The sequence below is a fragment of the Glandiceps talaboti genome, chromosome 1 (genome assembly GCF_964340395.1).
Source record: "Glandiceps talaboti chromosome 1, keGlaTala1.1, whole genome shotgun sequence".
Classification (NCBI taxonomy): Eukaryota; Metazoa; Hemichordata; class Enteropneusta; family Spengelidae; genus Glandiceps; species Glandiceps talaboti.
Genome location: NC_135549.1, coordinates 20,856,834 through 20,876,419, shown reverse-complemented (window position 1 = coordinate 20,876,419; position 19,586 = coordinate 20,856,834). Strand labels below are relative to the sequence as shown.

The 19,586-nt window shown below is 32.1% G+C and overlaps 1 protein-coding gene across 1 annotated transcript in view; it reads left to right on the top strand.

Moving 5' to 3' along the window:
- The first annotated feature begins 529 nt into the window (after positions 1–529).
- Positions 530–19,586, top strand: part of LOC144434231 (uncharacterized) — a 111,622-nt gene continuing 92,565 nt past the window's right edge. Inside the window, exons 1-2 of the mRNA XM_078122688.1 lie at positions 530–586; positions 18,309–18,493. Coding sequence (XP_077978814.1) covers positions 18,373–18,493 — 121 coding nt within the window. The 5' untranslated portion in view covers positions 530–586; positions 18,309–18,372. The remainder of the gene's footprint in view (positions 587–18,308; positions 18,494–19,586) is intronic.

Below are 19,586 nucleotides of genomic sequence, written 5' to 3'. Positions count from 1 at the left end.
TAAACTGCTTGTTGTAACTCAGTAAATTGCAAAAGATTAATCAAATGTGTAAAATAAGCCGCTTATTTGTTTTGTACGTACAACAAACTTTTTACATATTTTTTTTGTATAGCTTTTTGCAAGGTATTGAATGACAAACATAGACTTGGTCTATGTTGTGTCACATTGATTTTTCAAGTAGGAATCTATGATATAATTCCTTTTTTTATAATTAAAAATCCAAAATAAATACCCCAATCGTCATCAAATTAAAACAAAGAGAAAAAACGACCACGACTTCTTGGCGCATATTGTGACCTAAAAGACAGTGATCGATTTCGTTAGACACACATGCGACACACTAATTACTGGCTTTGTTGACGTTATTCTTAACTAATTATAATAACAGATTCCCAACAATAACAAACAAAGGTCGTTGTTAAGAAAAGAAAAGCACAAGACATCGATCTCATTAGCATTACAATAAGCGCCTGGACACGAAGAAATGCTAGATTGAAACCGAGGCTCCTAACAACACAACACATCAAAATGGCGGAGCAGACGAATCATCTATCATTGCTGGGTTTTGTATAAATAGAGAAATCTGGTAAGTTTGAGATGACTTCGGAGTTTCTTTTAGATTTATGTGTCAATTGACATCTTCGACTGAACTTCAAGGGGATATTTACGTCCATAACACAATTTACCACGTACAGCACGTTACCGTAAAAACACCGGGCAGACGACACTTCTCAGTCAGTGCAGTACAGTTTAATTGGTACACTAACGCTACATGCATATTATTAGACACTAACATATGCACTGTACTGCCTGTGTTACGTTACAAATATTTGTTTTCCTTTTGAGTTCCAGAAAACTGTTCGCGTAACTTGGTGTATTTGGCATTTGGGTATCCATTTTGAAATGTGTTCACAACTGTAGCGTTCGACACATAATAATGATTTTGATGTTAATAATATGGTTCGCAATGTTTGTGATAGAAGGAAATGATGTTACGCGTTTACAGCCACCACACAGCTGTAAGTTTTGGCAACAACCCCCCTCCCCCTGAGTCTGTCTGTCCGGAACGGTGTACCACTGTGACTTCTAACTTCCAAGTTGTCAAATTACACGGTGATCAAGTACATTACAAAGCCCCTCCCCCCCCCCCCCCGAATTTATACCATATATCAATCATCAATGTGAAATGAAATTAATTCGAAGTTTTATGCAAACATACTGATAAATAATCATATTCAATTTTAATTAAATTATTAATTGATTTTATTGCAAAATATGAATTGTTTGCATTTGCTCGTATTGGAAATATCAGAATATATTAGAAAATATTTTCTATGTTTAAAAAATATAAAGTTTGAATTTGACAGTTGAGCTAGAGCACCAAGTAATATCAGTCAATATTTTAAACTAAACCATCCAGTTATAACAAGTACACAGATTTGATCACATGTTGCATTTTATGAAATGATTATTTTAAAGAATGCATGATTTGCTATATAGTAATTATTTTTAGCAATTAAGTAATTAATTAGAACCAATTAATTTACTTTGAAATTAATTATTTATATTTATTTATTCATTCATAGAATATTTTCAAATGTGGAATATTTCTAAATTTTCTTCTGGAATGGCAACACTAACAAATATGTTCTAAGGATTAATTATATTCAATAAATCTCACAGTATGAATATCCATATTTTTATTGATAAGAAATGTGTATCATATATCATATCACATCACATATCATATATAAATGTTATCATATCAAATATATCATATCATGTCATATATCATATATATATATATAATGTGATGATATATCAATATTTCATGTAATATATATCATATACATATATCCTGTCATTTCATTTCAGATCATATCTTATCTTTATATCTTATCTTATCACATGATTCACATTGATTAATTTTTGTTCCTCATAATAATAGATCAAGTGTTAGAATATATTTAAGATTTCTTCTATAATGACAACAAGTTGCGTTTTAGATGTTATGTTCAAACTATTACTCATAGTATAGATTAATAAATTGTCAATAATAATTTTAATCAATCAAATTGATAAATTCACTTGGAAAGTAATTGATTGATTACTGATCAGTAGAAAATGACTCGTGGTCACTGATGTGTTTGCATATACATGTACTTCTAGCTCAGCATGTATAAATGCAGAGGCATGAAAATGTGTGTATTCATGGGATCACCTTGGCAACAAGTCAAAGAAGCTGTGTCGTGTGAAGTACCAATTGTCCTCTCAAATGACTTAGACAGTAAAAAAAAAGTCTGTTTCTACTATTTAATGTCATGTATTGATTGAAACTGAAGATACTGATAATGTTGAAATGAGCAAAACAAATCAATACCTTACACATTTGATGGTTGTACTGGTCAGTATAAATACGCTATGTACTTGATTTTTATTCATATTTAATTAGGAAGTGCTGACTTACATTTTATGTTGATCGATAATAAAATTGATGCAAAATATCTCTTTTTCTAAAGAGTAACAAATTTTTAATGACCTGTCCTTTCATTCACATTGCCAATAGGTGTGAGTTTGTACATACAAAAAAAGTGCTTTTTACAGTGACTGACAATCGAGTCACTGACATCCAATTCCCCTACAATTGATGAAGAAAACAGATTGAACAGGCTGGAGATTGACGGGTTTCCTTCAGCCATTTCCTTCTACATTTTCTAATCAGAAGATAAACAAAAAAAAACAAAAAAAATTAGATTTTTCTCATTTCTTTTGAAATATGAAAACCAAAACAAAGTTTATTTAAACAGACCATTACGAAAAGTGGAACCTTATTATTATAAACAGGAGTTGTCACTTCTTTCAGAATTTAATACATAACAGTACACAATGATTTGTTGAGACAAGCATAGATTTCACATATATTGTATGTAATGTGTTCAGTGGAGATTTATGATTTAAAAGTAAATAAAGTATGACAGTGAAATATATGGAAAATGTGAGCTGCATACTAGTCACCTTATTAACACGAGGTATAACACAATGATTTATTGAGAAAAGTTGCATAGCTTAACCAACGAATGTAATGTGAATGTGTTCAGTGGAGATTTTTTGAAAGTATTAAAATACAGAAATATATGGAAAATGTATGTCACCTTATAAATATGTGTTATCATTTCTTTAAGAATGTTATATATAACACATTGCAGACAAGCTACATAGATTTCACTTTCACAAATATAATGTCATGTGTCCAGTAGAGATTTATAATTTACAGTATATATATGATAGTGAAGTATTTGGAAAATGTGAGTTGCATGTAAGTCACCTTATTAGTATGAGTTATCATTTCTTTAACAATTTAATGTATCGCACAATGATTTGTGGAGACATTTAGCTTAGTACATATATGTATGTAATGGGTCCAGCTGAGATTTATGATTTAAAGTATTAAATACAGTATGATTATAGTGAAATATATGGAAAATAAGAGCTGAATGTTAGAAGGTTACAGACTAATGTGTTGATGTAAATGCCTAATGTACATGTAGTTAGTAAATGCAATCTGACACTGACTGATAAATACATATATGTATGATATTACTATGAACAGGTCATCAACCTACAACATATATATAATATGATGATGATGATGATGATGATGATGATGATGATGTAGTCTACTTCCTGAAGACCGTGTTCTGATTTTACACTACGTTATCTTTGCACATTACTTCTAAGTTCTAGTCAATGTCGTAACTAGGTGTTACGTGTGGTTAAACCTCATGCTGGGCAAAGTGCAAATGGCGCATGTCAGTAGTTATCCATCACAAATTGACAGACTGTCGTCATCGCTCATTAATATTCATTTGCTACAACTGTTTTGACTATTGTGGGAATTTAGCACATAATAACAAGTTGTCGTTCATGTTACTGCTTCTTCTTGTTCTTTTCGTAATGACAAAATACCTGGAATTTCTTGAATGCACTGACGTATTGAGATTGTTATTCCTTCCGAAAACTCCCTGTACAACTTTACAAGCGACCATCATTTTGTCCCTGCATTTTGTGTGTTGATCATGCATTGTGGGAAATCAAAGGTCAAATGTTGTTGAACTTTCTAGGACTGATATGCAAATGTTCAACCGAATTCCACCTTCAGGCTGCAAAATTAAAATTACGTAGGGACGTGACAATGTCTTCATGTTTATATCAATGCTTGGGGGGGGGGCTCAGAATTCTGTGCACGAGTAACGATATTGACTAGACGTAATGTGTGAAGATGATGTAGTAGAATAAAATCGGAACACGGTCATCAGGAACTACATGTAGACTAATGATGATGATGATGATGATGATGATGATGATTATGATGATGATGATGATGACGATATGAATCTATGATATTTACATTTAGAATAATGATTAATTTGTTATATAGGAACTCAGAATATTGGAAAAAATTATTCCCAGATTTTTTCAGTCACAGAATTGCACATCTGCATTTTACAATGTCAGAATTATGGAAATTCATTAAAAATAAACAAGTGTGAATGACATTTTTCAACAGTGTGTGACATTAAGCAATTATATATTATTCCCCAGTATTTGTCTCTGTTCAGCCAAGGAAAATATGAGTGACCTAAAGGGCCTTGTTACTACGAGTAGCCAGACGAGTAGTGACAAAACTCGTAGGTCATGAGTTTTTCTGGCAGAATGAAGAAAAATAGTGCGGAATAATATAATATACCTCCTGAAACAAAATTTGTGAAAAATTGAGAGTGATTTGGAACGCTTTGACTCATACATGATATTTTGAGTACCACAGAACCTGTGATGTAGACATGTTCTGCCAAGGAAAATATGAGTGACCTGAGGGGGCTTGTTACTACAAGTTGCCAGACAAGTAGTGACAAAACCCGTATACATAGGTCATGAGTTTTTCTGATTGAATGAAGAAAAAATTCTAGATTTAACAACACACTGGCAATTTTTATTAGCACTATTGTTATTGTGTCATTGGTACATCATTCAACATGATCATTTCATGTTACACTTACAGTATGCAGCCTGAAATATATCAAAATGTATTTTTTTTACATTGAATAAGTGCAAATACATGTGACATTTATAAATTTAACAACAATTTTTATTAACACTATTGTTATCATGTCATTGATACTTAATTCAAGTATTGCAATCAAATGACACACAAGAGTAGTCAGTTGTAAATGCTGATATAAATCATTTAGTAAAACACATACTATTGACGTCCATGTATTCGACTCATTAAGATATGCATGATTACCCCCTAGATTACATGATTACATTTATTGTGTGCTTGTTCACTTCAAAATGATTAGTTCTTAGATTTGTTTCAAGATTAGATTTTTTTGGATTGCTGAAATATTATAGAAGAATGTGCCCTCCATAGTTCAGTTCATGTAAAATGTACTTCTTTAATTTTAAGTTTTCTAGCAGATCAGTGGATTGACATTTAGTATTTATTCTGTAGTTCAGTAATGAACATATGAATTTTAACTTTTCCAGCAGATGGTATAATATTTACTTGTAATTATTTTTTGTGTACAAGTCATTGAATAGTTGGTGACTAAATACCTGTAGATTTTATTCTACATTTCAGTAATGTACTCATTATTTTGAACATTTCCAGCAGATGGTATAATATTTACTTATAATTTTTTCTTTGTCTACAAATCGTTGGACACTTTGTGACTTACCTGTAGATTTCATCCTACAGTTCAGTATCATACTAATTTGAAGTTTACCAGTAGATCAGTGGGATACTATTTGCTGTGATAATTTGTCTATAATTTGTTTAACCATTTTACATGATCATTTTCTATTTTGTTTGTTTTATTTGAGCTCAACCAACACAATTAAATATGTTTATTGTCTGAGGTTTGTTTGTATTTTAAAGCAAATAAGTAGGTGAAATCTATCTACTTGACATGTTGTCCTTTTATAATATATCTTCCTTGTTACTAAGGATATTGTGGAATAAGTCCTCTACCCAGTCACTGTTTAGATAGCAGTGTCTCTGACTTATGTTTTATAGTGTAGTTGGCAGAAATGTCTAGTTTTGTATCTGACAAACAGTACTCGTACTCATGGGGAAACAAAAATGTCAGTATTACCATATTTCACCCTTTCTGTAATCAGGATTTCCAGACCTTAGCAAAGACACTGTTGTTGTCAAATTATTTTCCTTAATATGCACTGTGATCCTAGTCTCCAGCTCACAGACGGGAGATGATATATATGCAATTTGAAGCAAATTGTGGCCATTTAATGTATGTGTACTATATAGCATATAGGTACTACTAGTTAGTACATGTAGTAACTAATAGTTGCCCTGAGGAACATATGACATTCCATATGTCATAGTGCATGCCTACTCCTAGCAACCTGCTACTGGGCAATATCGTATTTACATGTCGTGAACTCATGTGTTTACTTTCTGTAGTTTCTATTTGGTGAGTTGGTAGATAAACAAAGTACATGCAAAGAAATGAGAGGTTAATACATGCTCAGCTCTAGGTAAAAGTGATTTGTTGTATTAGGAATGCACAAACAGAGATAGATAATACAGAGAGCAAAACAACAATTACCTTTAAAATGTTATAACAATTTGGTAGTATTATCGCAAACTGTATATTTCCAACTCAAATATTTCAAAGGGACTGAGCTCTTCTTCAGAGTGTCACCATTACTGTCAAACTAAGCTCACCAAGTTTTGTCATATTGGTATGTACAATGTATTTGTATTTGTAATAATTACAATTTACAATAAATTATAGCTTTTCTTTATTTATTTAATGGAACTTGGAAGACCAATGGGAGCAAGTCCCAAATACAGGCTCCTAAAAATATGAAAAACTGTAGAAAAAGACAAGAATAGAATACACACAAACATGTTAAACAAACAAAACTAACAAAATGCACATAAAACACATTACAAGGCAAATATATGAAAAATATAAAAGCTAAAAAAATGTGATATGTATGTACTTGAGAAAGCAATTTTAGCAGATAATTATGAATATGATCATACATATATGCTTAACATTCTTTATTGTAATCTAGTGTACTCTTAATATTTGTGTTTTCTGTAAGGTAGAAGATAAGATGTGTATCTGATATATATTGTCTTTATATTCAATGTGTACAGATTTAGGTCATAGTGGTTGAGTTTTAGTGTCACATGACACTATACCCATCATGTGGTGTTGTATTAAATATTATGATTTATGGGTGGATAGTCTTTATCTGATACATTGAAAACTTGATACTTTCAATAGTAGTCTACAAACTACAAACAGCTACAAACATGATCTCTCTCCACCTTATAGTCAAATGGCTTTCTTTAGCATGACATTCTATTCTTGGCACCGATAGTGGTATTTTAATGCTATTCGAACATTCATATAAATATGGTGACGTTATCGTGTCCTCACATGGCTTACTTTCGGACTGGAAGTTGAGTTTGAAGTAAACTGAACAAAGTAATCAATTACAACTGCCTGTCAGTGTATGTGATGGATTACTACTGACATTCAATGTTCACTCTTTCCCCAGCAGGAGATTTAGCTAGATTTTCAGTAGAATTTATCTGTAGAGAGAAATAAAGCTCGTAGAAAATGAGCCCACTCGTATAGTTTCTAGAGTAAGACTATATCAATCAGTAAACAACCTCTTTTCATAGACAGTGATCAAGGAAAACACAAGATCTTCAAAGCCACTTAGAGGAAAGAAACATTTAAATAAACTTATACCATGCATGTATGTATAATATACACTCAACTTCACTTTGTTGTCCATGCATCCCCATGGTTGAACAATTATAGAATGTAGATTATGCTTTATTGCAATATCTTGTATAATTCCACTTATAAACACATATAAGTAAATAAAACTAATTTTGAATATTTAAAAAAAAATGAAAATACAAGTTTTAAAATTTTTTTCCGCACTTATTTTATAGACATTTCATAAGTATAGACATTTCATAAGTATAGGATCAATGAATTATTTTTTTGCATGGTATTCTTGAAATAAGATCTAAAATGCTATGAATATTTAGGGAAATATTGTTGTGATGGACAATCTCTGTGAACCACTGAATGGATGAAGTAATTTAATTTATTTGTACTTTTATTTGTACTTCTGCTCAATCTGTTATTATCATGCATGTAGCAATCAAAGATAAATTATTCTTTTTTTTATAATCTATAGTTAAGTCGTATATAGGTACTGGTCTTGTCACAGAATAGACTGACAAAATATGATATAGCTATTGTAGCTATTATTAGCAATGATATGAGATTGTAATGAGTGAATTCTTTACCCCATGCTATGTTTATTGACACACTCCTGGAGCCAATTAACTATATACGTTTTTAATTTTAATGCTTCATGCTATGTTGTTCTGTGGGGAGAATGATAACTATCACCAGCTTTACTTTGTATTGTTGAGTATGGTACTGTTTACCAGGTGTGGTTAATCATTGTAAACACTATTGTTCACCGGTCTGTGAAGCCCTACTCAGTTTGGATAGGTCAGTGTGACCATAACAATGGCTAGATAAGCTGACATGCTTGTGTTGTCTTAGCTTCTGTTTGAGCATGGACGCATTAGTGACAGTAGTACTTCCATGGTTTGAGCTTATTAACAGTAACACTATAGTAACAGTAGGAAAGGTGCCATGCTAACAACACAAATATACAGCAACATTCCCAGCCAGTCTTTGGTAAGAAGTACTGTACTTGTCTATTATAAAATCCACAGTGTAACATACTTACAGTTATCTTTGGACCTTGTAATTTGAAGAGGAATCATGCAAATGTATGTGGTCTCTGTGTCCCCTCCATTGTCTGTGGTGCATCTAGTTCAATAGTGCAAGCAATGGAAACTGCACTAACACTCAAATTGATATTATAGTTTGTATGTTTCCATTTTGACCAGGGCTGTGGGTGCAAAAGGGTCATCTCATTTAACTGGATGCGTATGGTTCTGCTGCAATCAAGAGCAAAGGTTGAGGGCAAATCACACTATTGCACAGTTACACAGATCTCTAAAACCTCTCTCCATAGCAACACTCAGGTTTGTTTAAAAATCCATAGACGTCTCCAAGACCAACATCTATAAAAAGTCACACAAAGTAGTACTGCATACAAAATGTACATTGAGTACATGTATATTAGAAGTTGAACCTTATAGTTTAGGAGCTTGGCATAATGTATACTAAAGTATACTTTGTATCTAATTTACATATTGTGTTACTGTATGAATATCTTCATATCATATCAGATATACCGGGTAGTAGATTTAGCATCCATCCAAGTTGATTGACACTGCCACATATCTATCAGTAATTAGTAAGAAAATAAGTCTGTATGTCAAGACAGGAATATATGGAGGTACCGTATATATATTTGTACTACAGTGTCTACCGAAGGTATGTCTTTGGAACAGCGTGCCATTGCCAATTTGTTTTTGTTAAAGGTTGGGGAACCTTACTAACATTGAGAAGAGTGATTGATAAAGTTGTTACGTTTTTGGAATCAGTTTTGAAGTGACTACGTATGGTGTGTGTGTGTGTGTGTGTGTGTGTGTGTGTGTGTGTGTGTGTGTGTGTGTGTGTGTGTGTGTGTGTGTGTGTGTGTGTGTTGGGGAGGGGTTAACAAGCTTGTATAAAGATTTCCATACAAAATTACAAAACATGTTTCTGTATATTGCCATAATATTGGTGGAGGGGTTCTGGTAAACTATCATGAACTTTTGAAATATTTTACCCACTTATTGCCTTTGATAAAAAGACCACATGCCTTACATGTATGTTTTCTAAGATTTTTATTTCAGGTATTAGATTTTTGCAGTTATACTCACAACAGTGTAACTTGTTATCAAGAGACTGTCATTGTGTGTCAAGGTCATAAATACTCACCACAATGTTTAAATCATTGACTTGTTATTAGGATATCATTCAAATTTAAAAAAAAAAAAAATTAAAAAATACTTCTGATTTAAGTGTGAAATTAATCATTTGAAAATTGAATACAAAATGTATCTCAGAAATTAAAAAAAAAAATCAAGAATAAAACAGTACAGTTGACAAATTTGACAATTTAAAACATGGTTTACTAAAGAGTTGGAGCTAAAATAAAATACTAGGTATTAGTTGTTGTAGTTACAGTACATTTACTACACATCAACAGGTAAAATCAAGAGTAGAGAATAATATTTGCACAGTATACTCTACAGTATTGATGTGTTTTAAGTATTATGTTTGCTAAGTCCAATCAGATTTCAAAGATCAATATGTTCATATACAAATACTACCTACACCTACACTTTGTCAGACTTTTAGCTGAAAAGTGTGAATTGATCTCCATAACATGTTGGCTCAATTTCATCATTAAAAGAGTCAAAGCTTTGTAGTTGCTGTCACTTGAGTCTTAGTGCTATAGCTATTCAAAAGTTAGTCAGTTAGATGATGTGGGCAAGGACATTATTAACCCAGTTGACCCTAGGTTGAGGTTACACAATACAATTGCCTTTTGTGTGTCACCAAGTCTTATGGCTGTATATATTGAAATTCAAACCATGGTGTAACTAATAACAATAGTTATTGCTACCCATTGTTAGAATCAGGTATACTTACAGTTTACAGTGAATATACTGATATACTTGTTTATATGTCATTCCAAGTTGTATTGTATGTGTGTATCGTTTTCACAACTTGTGAGAGCTAGTCTTTTCATAACATTCTGATATACATTGTATGTACTCTCAGACTCTTAAATCGAACTTGTGCCATTATTGCAACCGTACCTCTTTTATCAGGGAAACTAATTTTAAAGAGATTTTCAGTTCAGAAAGTGCACTTGTGCCAAAAGGAAAGTTAATAACGAAGTTACATGTACTAGTGTGGGAAGAAAAATATTCTTGGGAACAACACAACAATAAATTTTCTCTATCTCTTTTAGCACCACTCCTTTATCTAGCAGTAAAAATGTATGTGATACTTTAAAGAGTGGAACTGGCCACAAACAAGAACAAACCCAAACCAGTCTTGTGAGAGCTAGTCTAGACTGAGATTTGTATGTATGTATGTATGTATGTATGTATGTATGTGATTGTACATTATCTACTATACAATAATACATACATGTATTTAGGTGTGGACATAAAACTTTAAACTTTAAGTATAAATTTGACTTTGTGTCAGAAAATAGAGTGAATGTAAGACAGTCTAATTGTACTTTGTACTATAATTTAAATTGTTCTTAGGGGGGGGGGGGTATTGGGAAGGGAAATTTCCTAGTCAGCCACTCACATATCCCATTATTTAGGAGAAATTATGCCATTTGATACCCACCCGTGATAATATCAAGATAAGTTTTAATGTCAGTGTATGAATGACGCATTTTGATGTTAAATTTTCTGTATAAAATCAAAATTGTCTAACGTATTCTTTCTTTGCTGTAATTAATGAAATGATATAATATCAAAAGTTAGTGGAAATTATGATATATCATTCAGTTAGAGCCTCACAATCCAAGGTTGGAAATGGCAATGCATACTTGAATATTGCTGTGCACAGTATATGATTAGGAATGTATAATTATTTCTATTGATATGATATTTCATCCAGTTAAAATGCCAAAATATGAGTTCTCTTTGCTAAAAATTGTTGTAAATGTACAATGTATATTGCATATTAATTATACAAATGTATATTTCACTTGCCAAGCAACCAGTCCCAATTTCCTACCTAAAACAATGATAGGATACATAATACATGTAAATGTAGCATGTATCCAGGCATATCATAGACAATAGAAAGGATTTCTCTTTATTGTGGCATGTAATAAAATGCACTCTGGCCTTGTCTTGAAGGTATGGGACAGCTTGAATGGGTTTGCATATCATTATGGAAGACTAATTTACATATTAATTTGATTTTGAAGGGTTCTACAATTTCTCATTAAAATAGATGAATAGAAAGATGAGCTAATGGACATGCATAAATTTGTCCCCGTGTGTGAATCGCAACATGTATGTCTTGATTTGAATTTGATGACATTGTTTTAACTGTAGCTAAACAGTGGTAATGACTTATCAAATACATTGACAGATGTGATTGCCATACATATATTGTATAATACATTATGCTCAGCTATCCAACAGAAGCAAATGGAAATACGTGATATAAAATAACAATTTGGTAATTATTTCCAAAATGATACATGTAGTGGTGAGTCATGAATCATAATTTATACATTTTATTTTCAAATAAATAAATCAAAGCCACATGTAAAATGATTCACAATTTTATACGATATATTATGGACTATACTCAGTGGGTTTTTTGATAAAATAAATATGATAAATTACATTTTAGAAATAATGAGGAGTGATGTAGGTACATGTAACTTCCTATCAACACAATAAATTGGAAAGCTGCATGGTGAATAAATTTTGATTATTGCTGGGAGATAGAAAGGAGCAATGAATCTCTCATCTTAATGCTAGTATTTGTAAACAAGTTGGGAGCAAGAGGATTAATCATTCTGGTAATAACATGAATAATAATATATCTTGCTAGATGTTCCATGAGATTAAAGAAATTAAAGTGTACACATGATTTATTATATGCTGCATGGATGTGTCTATGTGTGAGGCTACTATGTTGTCAACAATGATTTTATTTAGATCAGACAATTTTGAAGTTTTGTATTTCGACATCTTCTGTGTAATGCATGACCAAAGTTGAACAAAAAATATGGAATATGTACACTGGTTGTTCTATGTCATGACAGCAGGCGTCTATGTCACGACAACGCATGTCTACATCATTGGTTCTGCTGTTTTGAAATATGAGTCAAAATGTTCAAAATTGTCATTACTTTCCCTCATTTTTCTTTGCTATAATACTGGCGATGGTTTGATGGTTACATTATTGTCCAATTTTTATCATTTTAATATGCAGCTGGAAAATACTCATGACCTAAGGGTTTTGTAACTATGAGTCCAGCGACTTGTTGTGACAAAGCCCAGCTCCTAGGTCACTTGTATTTCCTTTAGCTGAATGAAGAAAAATATAGTGGAATAATATCTTTTAGTTGTGTATTTTTTTCGTGATAATGTATAAGTTTATGGAGTGGGATGAATTTGTAGAAATATTCATGATCAAATATTGTATTTCATGATCAAAATAACTATTTCTTTTCATAGTCTTTCTGATCTCACAAATATTCTTCATGAACAAGACACATTTGTGATAATCATAATATTTTCTGTACTAATGTACATTGTAGTATCCCACTAATTTCACAAAGGATAGTGGTATGTACATTAAAGTTTATAATTGGTAACGAAGGAAACTCTCCTTGAAGGCAGGCTCCCTTCAGCATAGCTACCTTTTATTTGTGTTTCCTGTGTTGCCATGGTTGCAGCACCTGATGGTCTGTCATGGATAGAACTGTAATGAATTTTTAATACTCTGTCTACCAGAATCTGCATAACTATGCTGTGCTTTCCCAGTGCATCTGCGCAAACAATCCCACAAACTTCCAGAGTAATTCAAATGCATGATCACTTAGTGCTGGATTCATAACAAACATGTCAGTTAGCAGTGTGGTTTTCACATTGCCATAGTCACTAACACCCACCAAGCTGTCTGACTCACGATCAGTTCATTGCCTATATATATATTATCAACTTCCCACTCTTGGTTTTAATCAGGTAAGCTTCTGATTTTACTTTTGAGTTTTTTCGTCAGGAATATTATTTTGATTTTTTATCGCCAACATGTCTTTTTTTATCAGGGGAAGGTGACAGGTATATACATGTATGTACCTCCTGTCATATTAATCTTAAGTCAAGTGTACTACATGTACTTGTTTGTTTTATTAGCTGTGTCATCATTTTATGCTGCTTCAACTGTAGCAATACTCGTGAGAGTCAAGTGGTTCATTTAGTGCATGTACTGTACAGTAGTGTTTCATAATCTGTTGTGAGTGCGGGTTTTCAATTATGAATCAAGTACCATCTGCTACTCTTGTTGAATTTGTCCCCCATGTAACATTAATTTTAATTAATCATCATCGACATAAAGGGTTGACGTACATGTCATATTTAGAATGTGCTGTGTAGACTAATTTGTTTGAAAATCAAATTACTTTTAATCATCCTAACTTTGCCATGGCTTGTGTGAGAAAGGTGTCTTTTGAAATCAAGACACTATTGTGTCGTTTTCAAGGAAATCGCCAATGTGTTATTTTCCCATTTCCCATTTCGCTTGCAGTGCTCTTGACATGATCACGATTTCAACCTGTTACTGTTACATTACTACTTCTTACGCAGTGTCCACTAAATGCTATTTTAACAATTTTCAATAATATTGTTGGTTGTGTGATTGAATAAATAATATTGCAGTTACAGTAATATAGTTTTAATAATACTAATAGCACATGTAATGACATATAATTATGATTTGAACAAATTATTTGCAAGGTTACTTACACGTTTAGTATAGGTGCTAAATACATGATTGTGTAGTATACATTTGTGCACTAATTTACATTCTAGCAATACATGTATTCTACAGTTATAGAATGTTTTACTCCAACGGAAATTTGTGTCATTACTTATTCACCAGTAAATGTGGTATATGGACATTGTACATGTAACATTTACCTGATTGCATCAATGTTGCGTAGGTAGGGTCAGCCATTAGCCTTATGATGTTCATCATTAATGACATATTTACTTGACTGTGAAGTATTTTCTGTTAAATACACTCTTATGGTCAATCCTTTTTCACAGCATTTAGATATTTTAAATCCCATTAATTAAAGCTAGGCACTAACCTAATTATGCAGTTTTTAAATGTATTGTCATGATATTAATAAACTAAACTTTTTTATCAATTACCTTGAGTAAGTTTACTTAAAATGTAAGTTATTCTTTTAGTTGGCATGTTTTAGTGTATGTGTCATTTGGTGTAAAAACCATACAGTCATGTACATTTTAAAGTTAATATTGGATATTTAAAATTCCTACACCAGTCAATGAAGCTGGGTACTACAAAACTACATCAAGTTTTGGTTGCTGTCGTTATACATCATACATGTAACAAACATGATCTTTTAGCCAGTACGTGTCATATGCCTTGTATAGTACTATGGAAACAATTAAACTCGTTGATAGCTATGCAGGAATTTTCCATATATAATATAAAGCCTAGATAAGCTAAATGTGGAATATGATTGAAGCATTTAAAGATATCAATCAACCATATATGTTCAGTTGTTACATGTGTTTTCACTATGAAAAGAGGATTTATGTCTCCAATTTGTGAAAATACAGTGTTTTCGTTCAGGACAGTAAGTACATGTAGGTAAAATTCCCCTACCATTTTAGCAGAGTTCCCCACCAATATTATGGTACAAATATATGGGGAAATTTCACCACATTTACCCTCCTGTTACCCCAGGGTTCCCAGACTTTGTTGTTTTCTTGTTATTATTATTATGAATTACTTGTACCTGCAGTGTAAGGTGAATCACACACGATGATGTTATTGCTGAAAATTATTGGTTAGTGTTCAGTGAATGAAACATGACTCACTGTACATGTATGTAACTATGATATAAAACTATTGGTTATTGTTCAATTGCATTCATTTCAGAATGAAACATGACCCACTGCAACTTTTGATCTGCTAAACCTATCTTTGATTGTAAAATCCATAATTATATACATTGTACTTGACATTTCATCTGAATCTTTAGGCTAATGTGTAACTAAGAACTGCCATTTTTGTAAGAATTATTGCATACATTTGTATGGATGAAATGTTATGGTTGGATGCACAAAATGTTCTATAGATAGTCAAACATTATAGTCGTAGTAGAATCATATTCGTATATTTATATTTACTTCTATTTGGTGAATTATATATCTTTACATGTTTAGGTAACCGAGTGTTTTTTATGTGTTGTTACCATGGAAACACTACATTGTAATACCACATTACTATCAGGATGTACAGTATAAAGTAATTTTGAACATGTACCTTCACTTTCATTCTAATTTAATAATTAAAATTGTTTTATTGCTTCACAAAAGGTATTATTACTACAAAAAAAATATCAAATCATAATTGTTAATTTAATAATGATTCATCTGATCCGAAATGTTCAAAACAGAACAATGACTGTAAATGGACTAAATGAAGGGTTGTTACTATGTTAGTGATTTAATAAACAGGTTTATTTACAGTAATATACCACACAACTACATTGTATTTTTATACTGTAAATGTAAGGAGACATTTCCACAGGTGTGAACTGTGTGTATATCTTTTTGTAAACTCTGGGACATTAGCTTTACTGGTTTAACTTTGTTTCACTTAAGCTACCATGATCCGCCATGTAAGTAAAACTATAAATACAGCAACATTTGTGGAATGCTACTTGTCAAAGTGTGTACATTTTTAATGTTCGGTGCACACTGAAAGTACCAGATTCAAATACTAGAAGTAGCAGATTCAAAGTATGTGCAGCAGATGTTGTCAACTTTCTTAAGTAGCTGACACTATTTGAAATGCATCCGTACAGCAACCGTTGAGTTAGATGGAGAGCCCTTCAGTGATGTACATAGCTGTTTGAATATTAATGCCTCTGTAGGTACTTCTGGTTCTATTTAGTGTATGCTGAAATGTACCATGATGTAATTCAAGTAGAAGAATTCAATATGTCCAACAAAATTGCTGCGGTGTTTTAATTTTGAAGTCAATTTCTTAAGAAAATATCAAGAAAGTTATAATGGGTCATCATTTTTTGTGCATTGATAAAATTACATACAGGCCCAGTCAGGTTTTTTTTTCATATACTTTTTCAGTTGCCATATTGTTTAAGTTTTGTTTATCCAAAACAGCAAATTTCTGTAAAAATCAGACTGTGCAATGCCAATGACATGATTTCATGAAAGGAATGCTTGCATACGTATGTACATGTACACACATATCATTTGCATGTGTGCAGTTGTATTTTTACATGTAGTACCTAGTACACTGCAGTACAAATACATGTAATACTGGTATGTGCGCAATCCACTGTACAAAAAATCACTGACTATGTTATATATTACAGCGTACATCATTGTGTACATCGACTGTTACACAGCAAAAAATGGGGCCCACTTGCACGCTGTGATTAGACACTCTGTATATTGAACATGTATAGCATTAGGGAACAGTGACCAAAAGTGGAAAAAAAAACACTATTGAGGGTATTGTGTATGTTCATATCATGTGGTTTCGACCAAAGAACTTTGAAATCTCATCTGCTTGTGAATTGATGTTCATTGAAGCAGACTAATCTGTGAGCTATCTACATGTATATCATACAATCATGTAGATGTACCATTAGTATGTACATGTGTTATATATCGTCTTGTTTTGTGTGTGAAAATTCCATTTGGCAGTGCATCTCAGTCTCTTTTTTATGGTCCAATCAAATCTTGAAATGGATGCTCATGAGAATTTATTGCTTCATCTGTTGTAGCGTTAATGACATGACATTTCACTTTTGCTGCCAAGTACAATTTATCTCTCTTGTTATCTATCCAGTACATGTACTGCAGAGAGATACACATGTACATGAAAGCACGTATTGGTAATCTTGAAACATTACTACCCTGAGTCAAGATTGTGTTGCTTTTTAACACTCCTGTCAGGTTATATCTAATCTATACATGGATAAATCGATCATCATTTTCTTTGAAGAACTATGAGACTCGAGGCTGTTTTATTATGATAATACTTTGTCAGATATGAAATATGTAATGAAGAATTTATATGTGAAATCAAATATCACGCTTTTGGTGATATGATATTTGATATTTTGGTGATATGATTATTTGATAGATACATGTATATATATTATACATATGGAGTAGAATTTTCAGAAAAATGCAAGATTTGATTGCAACCCAGAGATCATTATTGTGTGTTAACAGACTTTATACACTGGAATCAAGATCACTCTAAAGATCATAAAGAAACACCCTAGAGAATGTTCGACTGAATGTGAGATAAACATTATCACCCAGATCATTATGTGGGCTATTATTTTCTTTCAAGACATGCCTTCCAACATTTTGATAGTCCCAAATACCCTTTGTAGTCTGATACATGTCCAATAATGTACATGTATAATCCCTGCAGTATGCAAGATATACATCTGTTAACAGTTACTTCATTTTGTATGTTTCACAGCTCAAAGACTTTGAAACTTAACTGGATTCACATCGTATGTTAGCCTCAAAAATGCCCTTCCAACATGGGCAGTGGAGCTTCTAAAGACAACTCACCTCAACCCAAGGACACTAAGAAGAAAGTCAACAAAGGAAAACAACAAGAAGAACGGACTCAGAAAAAAGAGTCCAGAGCCAAGATTAGTGGTGAGTTGATACACACCATATATTAACCCAGAATTTATGTGATGCAAAAGTAAAACATTGTTATTGGACAGTAAAATATAATTATTAAACTTAGTTTGGAATGGTAAATTAGAAAATGTTTAAATGAATGCTATGTTTTGATCCATCTACTATGAATCTTAATCATGCATTAATTATCCCTTCTCTGACCTGCTCTGCATTCATTTCTAATTTATCATTCCAACCATATTTTCCTGTCGTATTGATTATTGAAACCATAATCTCCTATTGGAGTTCAAGCCTACAGGCTCCTTGAAAAAAGCACTCTCAGGTGTAAAACTAGTCAGAATATCAAGCGTTTCTGTACTCAATCGATCAATCAATCAATTAATCAATAGAATTTGTATAATGCCAAAATCCAATGCCATACAAATCCAATAATGTCAGTTGCTAAAAATATGAAAACATTGGCATTTTTCAAAACTAAGATAGGTTAACGTTGATTTTAAATGTCTTTAAATACAGTGTAGTAAATGGGGAAAAAGTGCTACATACATGTAGACTTAACGTAGTACATGTAGGAAATTTAAAAAAAAACAAACCAGAATTATGAATCATGAAAGAACTTTATCTGCATTACAGAACTACCTTTGAAATGTCTTACACTGTGTCCATTTATTGCAGTATTATGATCGAACCATGAAACCTTATTCACTGTATTACAGCCACGTATAAAAATGTGTCTGCTCATCTGCTTTGATGGCTGGCTCTACAGAAACAATAACCTGGTCTTGTTAATGCAGACGAAACACAACAAACTTTTTATGTAAAAGGCCATTAAATACTGACATGGTTGACACCAATACAATCGATATTTTTTAATGTAGTCTATTCAACATCCTATTCTTACATCATCGACAGGAATGTGAATAGTTCCATTACTTCTTGAAAAAACCCATTCAGGTGCAGAGTTAGTTGAAGATTCAAGCCATGTTTGTACTCAGTTACGAACTAACAAAACAAAAACTTGTTTGCATCTACAGAATATTCCTTTTGAGTCACATTGCTTATTACTTGTCAAAACTTTAAAATTATATTGGAGATATTCATGAAA